Source organism: Ovis aries, chromosome 16 (genome assembly GCF_016772045.2).
Source record: "Ovis aries strain OAR_USU_Benz2616 breed Rambouillet chromosome 16, ARS-UI_Ramb_v3.0, whole genome shotgun sequence".
Classification (NCBI taxonomy): domain Eukaryota; kingdom Metazoa; phylum Chordata; class Mammalia; order Artiodactyla; family Bovidae; genus Ovis; species Ovis aries.
The window spans coordinates 41,426,971-41,442,624 of record NC_056069.1 but is presented as its reverse complement, the minus strand read 5'-3'; the positions used below and the strand labels follow the sequence as shown (position 1 = coordinate 41,442,624).

General features: G+C 35.4%; 1 protein-coding gene across 2 annotated transcripts in view; it reads right to left on the bottom strand.

The window, feature by feature from the left end:
* Window positions 1–1,189: 1,189 nt before the first annotated feature.
* ZFR (zinc finger RNA binding protein) overlaps window positions 1,190–15,654 on the bottom strand; it is an 84,172-nt gene continuing 69,707 nt past the window's right edge. For both annotated transcript variants that reach the window (XM_027980136.2, XM_027980137.2), the window contains 3 exons: window positions 6,772–6,883; window positions 6,556–6,653; window positions 1,190–2,705 (listed from right to left, as the gene is read on the bottom strand). In XM_027980136.2, the coding sequence (XP_027835937.1) occupies window positions 2,526–2,705; window positions 6,556–6,653; window positions 6,772–6,883 (390 nt within the window). In that variant the 3' untranslated portion in view covers window positions 1,190–2,525. The remainder of the gene's footprint in view (window positions 2,706–6,555; window positions 6,654–6,771; window positions 6,884–15,654) is intronic.

Below are 15,654 nucleotides of genomic sequence, written 5' to 3'. Positions count from 1 at the left end.
ACCATTAACAAAAAAATCAGAGATCCTTTCTTATAGCAAGTTTGCATTTTTGATACCAGCTTATTCAAAGACATCAAAGAAACAATAGTGGTGAAGACAGAAATCTAATTTGGAATGTATATCATGTAACTAGGGAGTGGGTGAGATAAATCAGTTTATCTGGGTTATCATTACTGGAACATAAGCATGCACTGTAATAACAGGGAGAGCTAGTCTGAGATGCAGAGAATAAATCAGCTGCCAAAACAACTGGTTCAAGAATGCATTAGCATGGTGAGAACCGATGCTTGACTAGAGTGTTTACAGTTTTAAAAATTGTCAAAGCAGAAGAAAAGATACTAACAGATACTGAAGTCAGCCTTATTTCATATAAGATAGTTAATGCAGATCTAGCTAGAGCTATGAAAACAATTAAGCCATGCAAAAAATAAATAATACTGAAAAAAATACTGAAAAAAATTTTTAGTGGTATCACTTGTGTATCTGGATGAAGACAGCTAAAACTAAATGCAAAAGTTGGGAATTTGGGTTGAAAACATTTTTAGAAGATAATTAGTTGCAAGATCAAAGGAGCAGACTCAGCTTTGCTGAGCATAAACTTTTGATATCTATCAATTTCAACCCTGTTACTAAATCAATGTACTAGCTTTGGTTAGCCACTCTGGGCTTCAGTTTCCTCATCTGGAAAATAAGTAATATAGTACCTTCACTTATTGTTATGATAGTTTTAAACAGGAAAACATATGAAAGATCTAGCATGATAATTATCATTAGTACATGATAAGTATCAGCTTTTTCCTTCTAAGTAAGAGAACTGTGAGAAACATAATTCCAAAATTTTCACTGGGTGACTAAGTATTCAAGAGTAAAATGAGACCTGGAAAGATTAAAAAAAACACACACTTGCCCAAAATAGAAAGATTGCGTATCACAAATTCGGAAGAAAAGCCCAAGTCTCTTGTTCCTCTAAGAGTCTGGGGAAAGACTGTGCCCAAGAAAGAAACTGAACCAATATGATACTGAATGATACACTTTTCTGGAAATTATGTGCCCAGGAAGTACCATTTGTCAGGAATAACAAGATATAAGTACCCAATAAATTTGAATATGGTTTTACGGAAACATTAAGTCATTTCAAAGCAGAAGTACTTATGTCAATTCTAACATATAATACATTTAAGCCATTATATGAATTTAAATTTTTATTTGTGTATTTCACTGTAGTGCTGTGACAACAAAATGACATCTGTATACCAGAGCATACATAGTAACAGTAAGATGTAACTTTTCATTACACCACTGCTAGAATATTTAGCTTTTTGTAGGACACATAAGCATGTAAGATGGCCACACCAAATAATTTTCTGGTTGTTTTCTTAGATAATCTTAATTTTTTTTCAGTAATACTTTATCAACCTCACTGTTAATAGAACTGTAAATTATCTGGGTGATGGGGTGTAGGGGCAGGGGGAGGGATCATTCAACTGTTATACTGTAATAGTTGCTAGAGTAATCTCACACACACACCAATAAGGAACTGTCTTCATAATTAAGGGCTAGTTATTGTTGTTAGTTGCACAATGATAAAGTTCTTTGAAAATATTGGTTAGCCCACTTATATATGAAAAATGCCCTTTCCACTTATGCAGAAGAAAAAAATATTCAGAAAGTTATTTTTGGCCTTGCTATGTCAAAAAGTCAACTGTACAAAGATCTACGTGTCAAACCTAAAATTATAATTTTAAAAGTCTATTAAAAACAAAAATGTCATGCATTTTTATTATCAATTATGCAGAGGCTTTAAAACTGTTGCAAGACCATATATTATATATTAGCTTTTATACTGCTAATGCACAACTAACAGCAAACTTGATTAGATTAACAGAAATCTGTCTTAATTACACCTTTATATATCACACTAGAGAGACAAATGCCACAAGATCTGCAGAAACATTTAGTTCTGAGCACTTAAATGGCAGGATAACTTTTTGTGTTGTAATCCATCACATAAAGAATAACAAAAGGAAAAAATTCTGCAGTCTCACGTTACAAAAAAACGTACTGCTGTAAAATATTAAGAAGGCGTAAAGGATATCTGTAACACAAAGTAACAACTAGTATCAAACAGCAAACAAAACTAAATAAAAATATCAAAATACACATAGTAACTGAAGCACAAATACTGCATTAAATACAGTAAAGATTTAATAGGACTAGTTAATAAAAGACACAAATATAGGGGGAGCTAGGGCAACCAGTAAATAAAAACCGAAATAACGGGAAAAAAATCAGAACCATTGTAATTCCCCAAACTGGAGCACAATTTTGTGGGGGTGGGGTTTCTTTCCATTCATATAATACCTAACACTGTACATTAAGATTTTAGTATCATAGAAAAACTTGGTTCTTCCATGAAATTCTTTAAATTCTCAATAATTTTTTCAAAGTAGACATCATTATGAATGAAAAACAGCCAACGAATGGGCACCTGTTGTTTTTTAACACTGTAGATTTACAGAAACTTTTTAAAAGTTATCATAATCTTTTTTGTCTTTCTTCCCCTCAGCTTCAAATCCATCAACTCCATCACTATCCCTTCTTCGTTTTCTGTTGTTGTGGATGTTGAAACGCTGGTTCATCTGTGGTAGTGGATCCATGCCTAGAACTTTGTGTATCTGGCGGAATGCAAGGAGTCGCAATGCAAACTGCAACAAAATGAAAATTTAGTCAAATTAAAGAACCAATATTAATTCTTATTAGGTTTACAGCCCAACGTAACAATATAAAAAAGCATGTTTAATGAAAGAAACACCTTAAACAATATTAAGGTTCACAAATGAAAGACTCTGTATGTTCTGAAGTTTTTATTTTCAGGCTTTTCTGTGTGCATGCTATTTTTTTTTTTAATGTAAGTTAAAAAAAATCAACAAAATTATTATGCTCATTAAAAAATCCTAAGACAGTATACAGCAAAGAAAAAAGCATCTCACTCATCAAATGAACCTCTCTTTGGTTCACATTCATGTATCTTGCAACTTTTCCTATGGATGCCCATGTGCTCATCCTCAGGCACATGTGCCTCCCAACACACACCTCCCCAGGTTTATAAAATGAGGACTATACTTCTTCAACTTGTTACTTAGTGAACAAAAAAAGATTTTTCACTTCTGTGGCTATGTATATATATAGGAATACATTAGGCATCAATGTCACAAGACCTCATGTGTCATAAGATATTTTGAGACATAGTTTCCCAATATTCTGAGGGATATTTAAGGAGATTCTACAGTCATTTGATTAAAAGACAACTTTCACTATGTGGTTAAACCTTCAATAGAACTGTTTAGACTACTTCCTGAGATATAATTCCATATAAGATTTGTTTTTTTTAAGTGTACAATTCAGTTGTTGCTTTTTCTTTTAGTATACTTACAATTTTTCAACATTAACTACTCTCTAATCCCAGAACATTTTCATCACCTTCCCAATGTTCCACCCTCCCCTCACCCCAAAACCCCATGGCCCAACAGCAGTCATTCCTCAATTCCTTTACCATGAGGCCCTTGCAACTACTAATCTACTTTTGTAACTTGACAGATTTGCCTACTATGGACATTTCATATAAACAAAACCATACAATATGACTTTTTGCATCTGGCTTCTTCCACTTAGCATAAGGTTTTCAAGATTCATCTATCTTGTCTATCTTGTCTATTATCTATCGACCCCATGGGCTGCAGGCTTCCAGGCTACTCTGTCCATGAGATTTTCCAGGCAAGAGTACTGGAGTGGGGTATCACTGCCTTCTCCAATTAGGAGTTTCTAAATAGAAGAGTACTTCAGTAAGGAAAACTACAGTAGCATCTGAGGAGCACTGTAAGCATCTGAGCACTCTGTAAGCTCTTATTCTGCATGTGATTTGCATGTACTTCTAACAAGAGACATTTCTAATATATAATTGGAAATTATTTAAAAGCAAATGAAAGTTGATGATACAGAAATTATTCCCATATGAAGTCATCTTGGAATTTTAAAAACAACATAAAAGAAGATGTAACGGTTTACTTAATCCTTTTTTGAGAGGGAAGATAACCTTACAAATGTGCCCTTTTAAAGATATGCTGCTCTATTGGACACTTACAGGAAGGCATCTGAATAAATGACAAAAGCTACATCTTGCAGAAGCAACTCAAAAAAGATCACTAGAGAATACAGATACAAAAACAAAGATAAATATTACGGAAGGAAAAGAAGAAAAATCCCAGACAAAGGAAAAAAGCAAATTATTAATATTGGCACTATGGCCCACTAAGAAAGAAACAGAAATGGACCTAGGTCCAATCCATAGAGCTTATTCAGATTTCACCAGTTATACACACACTTGGTTTATGTGTGATGTATATAGATCTATGTAACTTTACCAAATGTGCAGGTTTGCATTAACCACCATCACAAGGCACTATACTATCACCACAAGACTCTCACCAGCCACATCTATCCTCACCCCTATCCCTAACTCTGAGGAATCACTAATCTGTTAGTTCACAAACGTTATATAGATGGAATGGTGCAGTATACGTAACTTCCTCACTTTTATTTATCCAAGTATAGTTGATGTACAGTTATTAAATAATTAAAAGTGCCCAATACAGTGACTCATAATTTTTAAAGGTTATATACAATTTAGTTATTAATATATTGACTATTTCCCTATGCTGTAAATATATTCTTATAGCTTATTTTATATGCAATAGTTTGTACCTTTTAATTCCCTACCCCAATACTGCTCCTTCCCACCTCCCTCTCCCCAATGGTAACCACTAGTTTGTTCTGTGAGTTTGCTTCATTTTTTTGTTATATTTGTTATATTCACTAGTTTGCTGTATTTTCTACATTTCATATAAAAGTGATGGGCTTCCTAGGTGGTACTAGTGGTAAAGAACCTGTCTGCCAATGCAGGAGACAAAAAGAGACATCGGTTTGATCCCTGAGTCGGGAAGATTCTCTGGAGGAGGGCATGGCAACCTATTACAGTATTCTTCTCTGGAGAATCCCATGGACAGAGGAGTCTGGTGGGCTACCATGGGGTTGCAAAGAGTCAGACACAATTTAAGTGACTTAGCGTAAGTGATACAGAGTATCTATCTTTCTCTGACTTACTTCACTTAGCACAATGCCCTCCAAGTCTATCCATATTATTGGAAATAGCAAAAATTCTATTCTTTTTTATGGCTGAGTAGTATTCCACTGTATATATACCACATCTTCTTTATCCATAACTCTGTGCTGGTGGCTAAGACGGCTAAGCATCTGTCTACGATGCGGGAGACCCAGGTTCGATCCCTGGGTCGGGAAGATCCCCTGGAGAAGGAAATGGCAACCCACTCCAGTACTCTTGCCTGGAAAATCCCACAGACAGAGGAGCTTGGTGCAGGCTACTATCCCTGGGGTCGCAAAGAGTAGGGCACAACTGAGCGACTTCCCTTTCACTTTCTTTATCCATTCATCTGCTGATGGATACTAAGGTTGCTTCCTTATCTTGGCATTTTAAATAACACTGCTGTGAATACTGGGGTATGTATATCTTTTTAAATTAAAGTTTTTTGTTTTGTTTTCTGGCCATACACCTAGGAGAAATTGTTGGGTCATGTAGCTCTAGTTTTTCTGAGAAACCTCCATACTGTTCTCCACAGTGGTGGTACCAACTTACATTCCCACCAACAGTGTATGAGGTTCCCTTTTCTCCACTGACTTTTAACACTTTTTACTTCTTTACTTTTAACAAGGACATTTCTAACTACCTCCTAAAATCAGACCACTTTCTTCAAAGTCACATTAAAGGTTTCCTTCCTTCCAACTAAGAATTCTCTTATTTAGTTTTCAAATGCCCTGCTTCTTACCCAAAAAATAATTTAAGTACCAACGAAGAAAAAAAAGCCACTTAGGGTAAATTGTCATCTTTCCTAGAAAATTAAACCCAAAGAAATTAAAACAAAACTTGTTTAATACACACAAACTGGAAATCTTGTGAGTCTGTAAAATATTCATAATGTCCTATTATTACTGACTCTTCTTCAAGTTACTTTTAACCTAACAATTTACTTTAATCCTGACCTCTTTCAAATTATCCTTGCCAGAAGAGACAACAGAACAAAATCTTCAGTCCAACGAGTGCAACTGCTTTAGACTAGATTGTTATTGTTTATAGTTGGTAGCCATTTCTCCTCTTAGTACACTTCTGGAGTCAAAAAAGCTGTATACCCAGAGGACATGAATAGTTGCTCTACCGATCCTGACATAAACAACAACTAGATTTAATGATCCTGAAAATACTGCAGTATTTTTATATTCATACAGGATACACACAGAGTTAAAATAATAAAACTGAAGACTAATGAAATCTAGTTTAAATTATATCCTCTCTAAGAGCTTACTTACTAACAAAGCAGAATAATGAATACTACATGGTAATTTCTTCTAGAGGACAACTATAAAAAACCAAAACGGTAAGGGAAGTGATAAAACAAAGCCCTGGGATTAGGAACACAATGGTACCTGTGCACTGGATGTGATGTCTTCACGCTGCTGGTCAGTCATTGTTGCCAAGGTATCGAAGGGATCCTTCTCACAAGGATCCAGAAGTCCAGGACTACCTACAACAATCACCATAGGCAGAATAAAACATCATCATCATCCATTTGTAGAAGAATGAGTAATTCTCATTCAACTATCAAACACACAGACAAACATTAAAAATGAAGTAAAACTTACCTTTAAGAATAATCCCTGAAGAAATGCACTCAAAAACTCTTCTCAGAGCATCTCCAGGGCTTTGAGGACTAGAAGCACTACTGATTGCTTTCTCTACTAGTAACTCCATCGCCTAAAAACAAAAACATAAAAATGTGTTTGACAGCTTACAGCCCAAAGGAATTATTCATTTTCAGAATGACAAAATACTTATGAAACCGTCATTAAAAACTTTAGAGATTGGGGCTTTCCTGATTGCTTGGTAGTGAGGAATCCACCTGCCAGTGTAGGGAACGTGGGTTTGATCCCTGGTCCGGGAGGATCCCTTATGCTGCAGAGTAACTACGCCCGTTGCCACACTATTGAGACTGTGCTCTAGAGTCTGGGAGCTGCAACTACTGATGAGCCCATGGGCCACAACTGCTGAAGCCTGAGTGCCCTGGAGCCTGTGCTCTGCAACAGGAGAAGCCATCGCAATGAGAAGCCTGTGCATGATAACTGGAGAGAAGGCCCTGCTAGCCTCAACTAGAGCAAAGTCCACACAGCAAAGAAGATCCAGTAAAGCCAAAAATAAAAACAAACAAGAAAATTATTAACAAAAAATTTTAAAGATTGAGAAAATCACACTGAACAAGTCACAAAATTAGAAAATAAAAATTACATGTAATATAAAATTAAAAACAATGAAAAAAAGGCAATATATAATTTATATCTTAAAAATTATTTTGGAATGTGTACTTAATGAAGAAAAATAGATTAATGGGTTTTTTGTTTTAGATTTTCAGTTACTGCTATCCTTTTCCATTAAAATATGACAGTCCTTAAAATTCTTTAGATATTTAGGGCTCACATATACTTGTTCTTTAATGCCTACATACTAATACTACTGAAGAGCTATAGCAAGACCATATTCTACCAAGTAAAGATGACTTTCATTTTTTCTTTAAGAACAATTATCTAAATTTTCATTTAACATACAACTGTACTTCTATTATCCTTAAAATATAAATTATACTTTCACTGTAAATTATACTTGAGACTCAAAATGAGTTAATATCAATGAATAAAAGAAAGAAGTATGGATTTAGATCCAGAAAGCATTTTGAAGAGTTTATTAGAAAAATCTGCTTCCATTTAGATTCTAAAAATTAAGATGTAATGGACAATTCAGTGGGTTTTAGTACATTTACAAAGTTTTCAACCGTAACCATTTTCTAATTCCAGAACATTTTATCACCATCAAAGAAACTCCATACCTACTAGTAGCCATTCTCCATTCTCTTTCCTCAGCCCCTGGGAACCAATAAACCACTTCCTATTTATATAGATTTGCATTTTCTAAATATTTCATACAAATGGAACCATATAACAAGTCACTTCTTGTGTCTGGTTTCTTTTACTTAGCATTATGTTTAAGGTTTATCCACATTGCAGCTTTTACTCAAATTTTAAATAAAATCACGAGTAACAATTCAAAGAATCTAAACAGACTGAAACTAGAATGAAACCCTTAAAATGATAATGAAGTTTAAAATACTGAGGATCCATTTTTAGTTGTGTACTTAAAAAACTCATAGATTTAATTAAGAGTAAAAACTACATTCACCTACTCACCCCAAGGCCATTACTCAGATCTTTTAAGTAAGAATAATTCTTAAAAGATTGGACATGTGGAGGTTTTAGTTCCAAACAAATGAGGAATAAATTGTAAGAGAGATACGAATCTAAAGAGAGAGTACACATAAAAAGCTAAAAAAAAAAAAAAAAAGACGACAGCTAGAAGCATGAAGTTTAAAAATCTGAGAAAAACAGGTGTTAATAATGATAGATGTAAATTACAGCAACAAAAAATTAAGATGGTTCAGTCTAATTCAGCTGAAGAACGTAGGAAGTTATTCAAGACACTTAAAGTTGTTCAAGACACAAGACCCTTAAAGAGTCTTCATTTAAAAATTTTAGTATTTTAAGGTGTCAGCTTCAGTTATCTAGGCAACTCTATGAATGCATATTAAACACTTTTCCTGTTCAGACAATTATTATTTCAAGATGTCCAAAAGATTGAAATCTTTGAAATTAAGGATTGTCAATTGTCATTTATGGAACCCCTTTGCCTAGCATAAATGGCTGGCATATAGAAAATACTTAATAAGTACCTATGATCAGAATACTTTTGGAAAGAAATGTGAAAATAATCCTGCTAATTAAAGAAATCAAGGGTTGTAATTAACAAGTTACTAAAATACAAAATTGATGTCTTAAAATACACACCATTCCAAAAATACCTCAAATTTATAAGTACTTTTAGAGAATGTTAAGGGAAAAACAAATGTTCAATAATCAGCTATAACACAAGTGCGTGCATACTAAGTGCTCAGTCATGTCCAACTCTGCAATGCTAAGGACTGCAGCCTGCCAGGCTCCTCTGTCCATGGGATTCTCCAGGCAAGATTACTGGAGTGGGTTTTCATGCCCTCCTCCAGGGGATCTTTCTGACCCAGGGACTCAACCTGAGTCTCTTAAGTCTCCTGCGTTGGCAGGTGGGCTTTTTTAACTACTAGCACTGCCTGGGAAGCCCCAGAATATAGATATGTCAAGATACAAAAATATTAAAGGTAATCAATGCTTTTTAAAAACCTGCTGATTGACTGACCTCTAGTGGGAATATGTAATTTATACTTATGTATTAAGATAGAAACTAAGTAAGAACCAAGAAAGAAATTTATGAATCACATATATTGAATCACAGTAAAACTAAATCAACTATCTGCCTTCTGAGATCATTTGCTGTGAAGCAAGCAATTTAAAAATGTTAATTTTCTACGGAACATGGCTGGTCTCCAAGCAGATGTCTACAGTTAGGAAAGCAACAAAAGTAGAACATAGGAGGTTTATATACTCTTAAATGCATGCATTCAAAAGTAAAAGGACAAAAAAAGTAAAAGGACAACATCAAAGACAAACAGAATCAAATAAGGGAAATGATTACTTAGGCAATAATATAAAGGATTCTGATGGCAAAAGTTACTTAAAATAGAAATGCTCTCTTAAATATTATATGTTAAATGACATGAAATCCAGGATTGCAATATTTGCTTTAGGCTCTCTTAAATATTATATGTTAAATGACATAAAATCCAGGATTGCAATATTTGCTTTAGGAAAACATTCATGTGGTATATATTCTTCCTTCCCATCTTTAACAGTAGTAACTTACTCCTGCAAGCGAAAAGTAAGTTATTTGCCCTGTGATGTCAGTGTTCTATCATTTAGAATCTCCTCACTGGTTCTAAAACTGACAGACAGGAGCTCTCTCACTACAAGTCATCATCACTAAAATCTAATACACTCTTCCAAAAAAAATATAGGGTTTTCCAGGTGGTTCAGATGGTAAAGAATCTGGCTACAATACAGGAGAGTGGGTTTGATCCCTGGGTCAGGAAGATCACTTGGAGAAGGGAATGGCTACCCACTCTAGTATTCCTGCCTAGAGAACTCCATGAACAGAGGAGCCTGGGAGTTACAGTCCATGGGGTTGCAAAGACCTGGACACACGGAGCAACTAACACTTGAAAAATAAAATATGTGAAAAGATATGCGGAGCACATAATTTAACTGCTGTATGAACAAAAAGAACAATTATGGCCTCTCAGCATCTTCTGTGGGGACTATCTCATCATTTCACAGATAATTCTTTTTTTTTTTAAATAAAAAAAGATAAAATTCACATAATATAAAGTTAACTATTTTAAAGTGAACACTTCAGTGGCATTTAGTACACCTACTATTATTATGCTGAACAACAGCCACCTCTATCTAGTTCAAAACATTTCTATTACTCCAAAGTAAAACCCTCGGCCCATCATACAGTTTCTCCTCATTCTCTCATTCTCTAAGCCTCAGGCAACTGCCAACCTGCCTCTATCTATCTGGATCTGCTATTCTGGATATTTTATACAAATGCCATCATATAATGCATAATTTTTTGTGTCTGGCTTCCTTCCCTTGGCATGATGTTTCGGAGGTTCATCCATGACAGATCATTTTCTTTCATAAAATATTCCTTAGCTTAATGTAGATTTAAAAAATAAAATATATAATAAACATTAAAACACTAACTTTTTGCAAAAAAAAAAAAAAAAAAAAGGCCTTTTTGCAATTTACAGCAGGTATACCACTCTAAAGGAGTACTAATCTAAAGGAGATTTCTATTCTACACAGCAATTCTTAAGTCAGATCAACCTTACAAGAGAATTTACCTATAGCTTTCTTTACTCATCACTATAGATTTAGGACAAAAGAAGAACTAATTTGAAGGCAGTATATTATTTGCTGTACTCATTGTAGTGGTAAACACTAAAGGCAGGTGTTAGGACTTAGATTTATTCAAAGTAAGTAATCTGAAGGCTAAACAAAACTGAAGATCAAGTTCACAAGAACTTCAAGTTTCTTTCATGCAAACCAAGAAAAAAGTTACTCTCTGCTTAAGGTGACAGTACAAAGCCAAATCGCAAGATCTTTTGCCCCCCAGACCTGGTTATGATTAAAGAATTATGTATGAAGCACACTACCATCCCCCAAACAAATATAAAATGGCTTCAATTAAATGGAGGAAAAGGCCAGTGAAAGAGTATTTCTAAGAAAGTGAGTGGGCTTGGGCAACTCTCCATTTACAGTTCCCTAACTGGCTCTATAGAAGAAAATGGGGAAGGGGTTGGCAGTTGAGTGGGAAAAAAAATCCAAAAATTTCACCAGAACTCTCCCAACTCAGAGAGTAAGAACAGGTCATGTTGTGGGCAGCCTGAGGCAAAGAAATTTTTCTAAACATAACCACCTTTCATCCAAAAAGAGAAAGGAAAAGCAACAGAATTCATCAGTTTGAAGGCTCTTTGCGGAAGACAGGTAGGGAAGAGTAAAATTCCAATTATCCACATCTAATTATCTCTAAGAATAGAGAGAGATTTGACTAACATGCAGATAAAACAAACAAACAACAACAAAAAATAAGATCTTTCGAAGGAGGAATAGGGGGAAATTAATATCAAAGCCTGCTCTGAACTCTCAATGCAAGTTTCCCAAAGTGGCTTCACACACCTCAAACCTTCTGCTGATTCAGGTAAACAGAAAGCTGTTTTTGAAAGGAGATGGTGAAGAGTTTCAGGAAAAAACCAGAGCAAATTCTGCACAGGCAAAGGCTCTAGGAGGCCATTGTGGGTTTTAAATCTGAAGCCTAAAGGTGTGCCAAGGGAATCTATCTCAAAGACTACCACAGCACACTGAATTAGGGAACAGAAGAGAGAAAGCCCATGTCTGGAAACTCCCTGGCAGTCCTGTAGTTAGGACTCAGAGCTTTCATTGCTGGGGCCGGGGTTCAATACCTGGCCAAGGAACTAAGTTCCTTACATGAGGCAGCCAAAAAAAAGAAACAGGACACACTCAAGAGAGAAAGCCAAACACTACTCCTTTCCGTAAGCAATCCTTAAAGCAGAGCTCACGGGGGAAGAAACAGAAGTATTTTAAAAGGTGTGAATAAACTAAGACAGCTCTTGTTTGCATGTTTTAGTATCAAAGAATGACTTAGAAATAGAACTGACAATGCTAAGCCCTAAAGAAATGAAAAAAACTGAAACAAACCAGGCGTGTTATCTTTGAATTTGGGTGGAACACAGAGTGAAATATTTCCTATGGGCTTTGAGAGTCCCTTGGACTGCAAGGAGATCCAACGAGTCCATCCTAAAGGAAATCAGTCCTGAATATTCATTGGAAGGACTGATGTTGTAGCTGAAACTCCAAAACTTTGGCCACCTGATGCGAAGAGCTGACTCATTTGAAAAGCATCATCTTTCCTGATGCTGGGAAAGACTGAAGGCAGGAGGAGAAGGGGACGACAGAGGATGAGATGGCTGGATGGCATCACCAACTCAATGGATATGAGTTTGAGTAAACTCTGGGAGTTGGTGATGGACAGGGAGGCCTGGCGTGCTGCAGTCCATGGGGCTGCAAAGAGGTGCACACAACTGAGCGACTAAACTGAACTGATGGACTCTGAATGATACCGTTAAGTCACTGCTTTTAATAAATGTATCCATCTGGTGCAAATATTGAGAAGGAGATTTTGTATGTGTAAGGACAGACAGTATGTGAGAACTCTGTACTTTCTGCTCAGTTTTGCTGTGAATCAAATTTTTATTATTTAAAAAATAATATTTATTTAGAAAATAATTTATTCTGGAAGACTTATAATTTAAGGGAATGAAGATACAAGTGTCAACATTTTGAGTTATAGAGAACTTAATAAATAAAAAAACCAATAAAATTAAAACCTCAAGGTTGAAATGAAAAGGAAGACTGTAGAACTAATTAAGCAAACTGAACATTACTATAAAACTAATAAATGAATTATAAATAGTAAATATTGGGACATGGGTGAAAACCAAATTACTGCCAAAGAAACAGTAACAGGGGACAAAAGAGGAAAGAGAACAAAGATTAAAACAATCACAAAGATAATAAATATATAGGACAAAGGGAATTCAATATAAGGGTAATTGGTGCTAGATAGCATATTCAAAAGCAGAGACATTACTTTGCCAACAAAGGTCCATCTAGGCTATGGGTTTTCCAGTGGTCATGTATGGATGTGAAAGTTGGAATGTGAAGAAAGCTGAGTGCCGAAGAATTGATGCTTTTGAACTGTGGAGTTGGAGAAGACTCTTGAGAGTCTCCTGGACTGCAAGGAGATCCAGCCAGTCCATTCTGAAGGAGATCAGTCCTGGGTGTTCTTTGGAAGGACTGATGCTAAAGCTGAAACTCCAATACTCTGGCCACCTCATGCGAAGAGTTGACTCACTGGAAAAGACTCTGATGCTGGGAGGGATTGGGGGCAGGAGGAAAAGGGGACGACAGAGGATGAGATGGCTGGATAGCAACACCAACTTGATGGACATGAGTTTGGGTGAACTCCAGGAGTTGGTGATAGACAGGGAGGCCTCGTGTGCTGCAATTCATGGGGTCGCAGAGTCGGACACGACTGAGCGACTGAACTGAACTGAAAATAGAGGATCATATTAATCATTTGTCAAATGTGCAGACAAAGATTTCAGTGAAATGACAACACTAACAACAGATTCCAGGACATTATTGGTTAAGTTACTAAAATTCAAGGATAAAGACAGAATTTTTTTAGCAACCTGCAGAAAAAGTAAAGGCAAGAAAATTAGGCTGGACTTATGGTAGCTCAGATGGTAAAGAATCTGCACAAAATGCAGGAGACCTAGGTTCAATCCCTGGATCGGGAAGATCCCCTGGAGAAGGGAATGGTTAACCACTTGAGGATTCTTGCCTGGGGAATTCCATAGGCAGAGGAGCTAGGAGGGCTACAGTCCATGGGGTCACAGAGTTGGTGACCCCATGACTAAGTGATTAACACAAACTAGATTTAGCAATACTCAATGCTGAAAGATAATGGAGCGGCACCAAGAAATGGAGGAGAAAAAATTGCGACCTAACAATATATTTTTCAATAAAGTAATGGTAATTTGCAAAGATTCTCAAACATGAAAGAAATTTTAAAAACTTAAAACACTTTTTGATAAAAACTACATGATAATAAAATGCACTCAACCAAGAAATAAAAAGAGGAAACCCCAGTAAAGCCCTAGTGGTTGGCACCAAAGCATTTAAATAGAGAACATTAAATAACTAAAGGGAATATATTGACACATAAGGTAAATGTAGTTATTTTTAAACCTTTAAGATTTAAAAAGCATTAAGTGTAAACTTTCCTGTTTTCTAAGTGGAATCAGCATTCACTGAGTAAAACAGATAAATCAAGAAACAGGTTTTGACACATTAAAATAAATGAATGAAACAAATGAAAAAAAAAATGAACAAAAACCCAAGAGGACAGGAGGAGTAGGAGGAAGTGATCATTTTCTCAGCTTTTATAGATGAGAGGTTAACAGACATTATCTAAAATTGTTAAACAGATGCATGAAAATACCACATAAAACGATATGGTCAACAACTAATTGTCTAAATAATCAGAAGAGAAACATATTCACACATAGAAAAGAACAAGAAAAGGATAAGAATTATGGCAAAGGATAGAAAAGTACCAGAAACATATCAGATAAATGCTAATAAAAACTAGAGTTTAGGAGGGTGCAGTATAGCACCCTTCATGAAATATATGAAGGGGATTTAGAGGTTAAATTTCCAGCTTTTAGATAAGAAAGTCACAGGTATATAAGTGCACATAGGGAATATCGTCAACAATATTGTAGTAATTGGTCTTACTGCAGTAATCTTTTCACAATGTGTTAAAATATGGAATTACTATGTTGTACACCATAAAACTAGTAAAACTGCACTATAATTGTCTTTTTAAAAAGGCTAGAGTTTTGGCAGAAAGTGTTAATTAAATGCCCTTTAGAATGACAAAAAGTTCAAACTCACAATAATGATATAATTATTAAATGTTTTTATGTCCTAAATGTTACTGCAACAAAATAATACAGTACAAACTCTAAAAAACACAACAGAAAGAGCAGATTTTAACTTATCTTTGTCACTCCATGGACAGATAAAGTAGACAAAAAATATGAAGGAAAAGAGATAGAAAAACAAAGTAACTGATGAAGTTGAACTAAGAGGTACATATTATATGCTGAGAACACATTTTTTAAAGTGCCCACACTTTATAAAAACTGTACAGATTAGACCACAAAGAAAATCTTAAGATTCCCCATATTGCAAATAGAATATATTTTCTGCTTCCCAGGTGGCTCAGAGTAAAGAATCTACCTGTCATACAGGAGACTCAGGTTTGATCCTTGGGACAGGAAGATATCCTGGAGAAGGAAATGGCAACCTACTCCAGTAATCCTAGCCTGGGAAATCCCACAG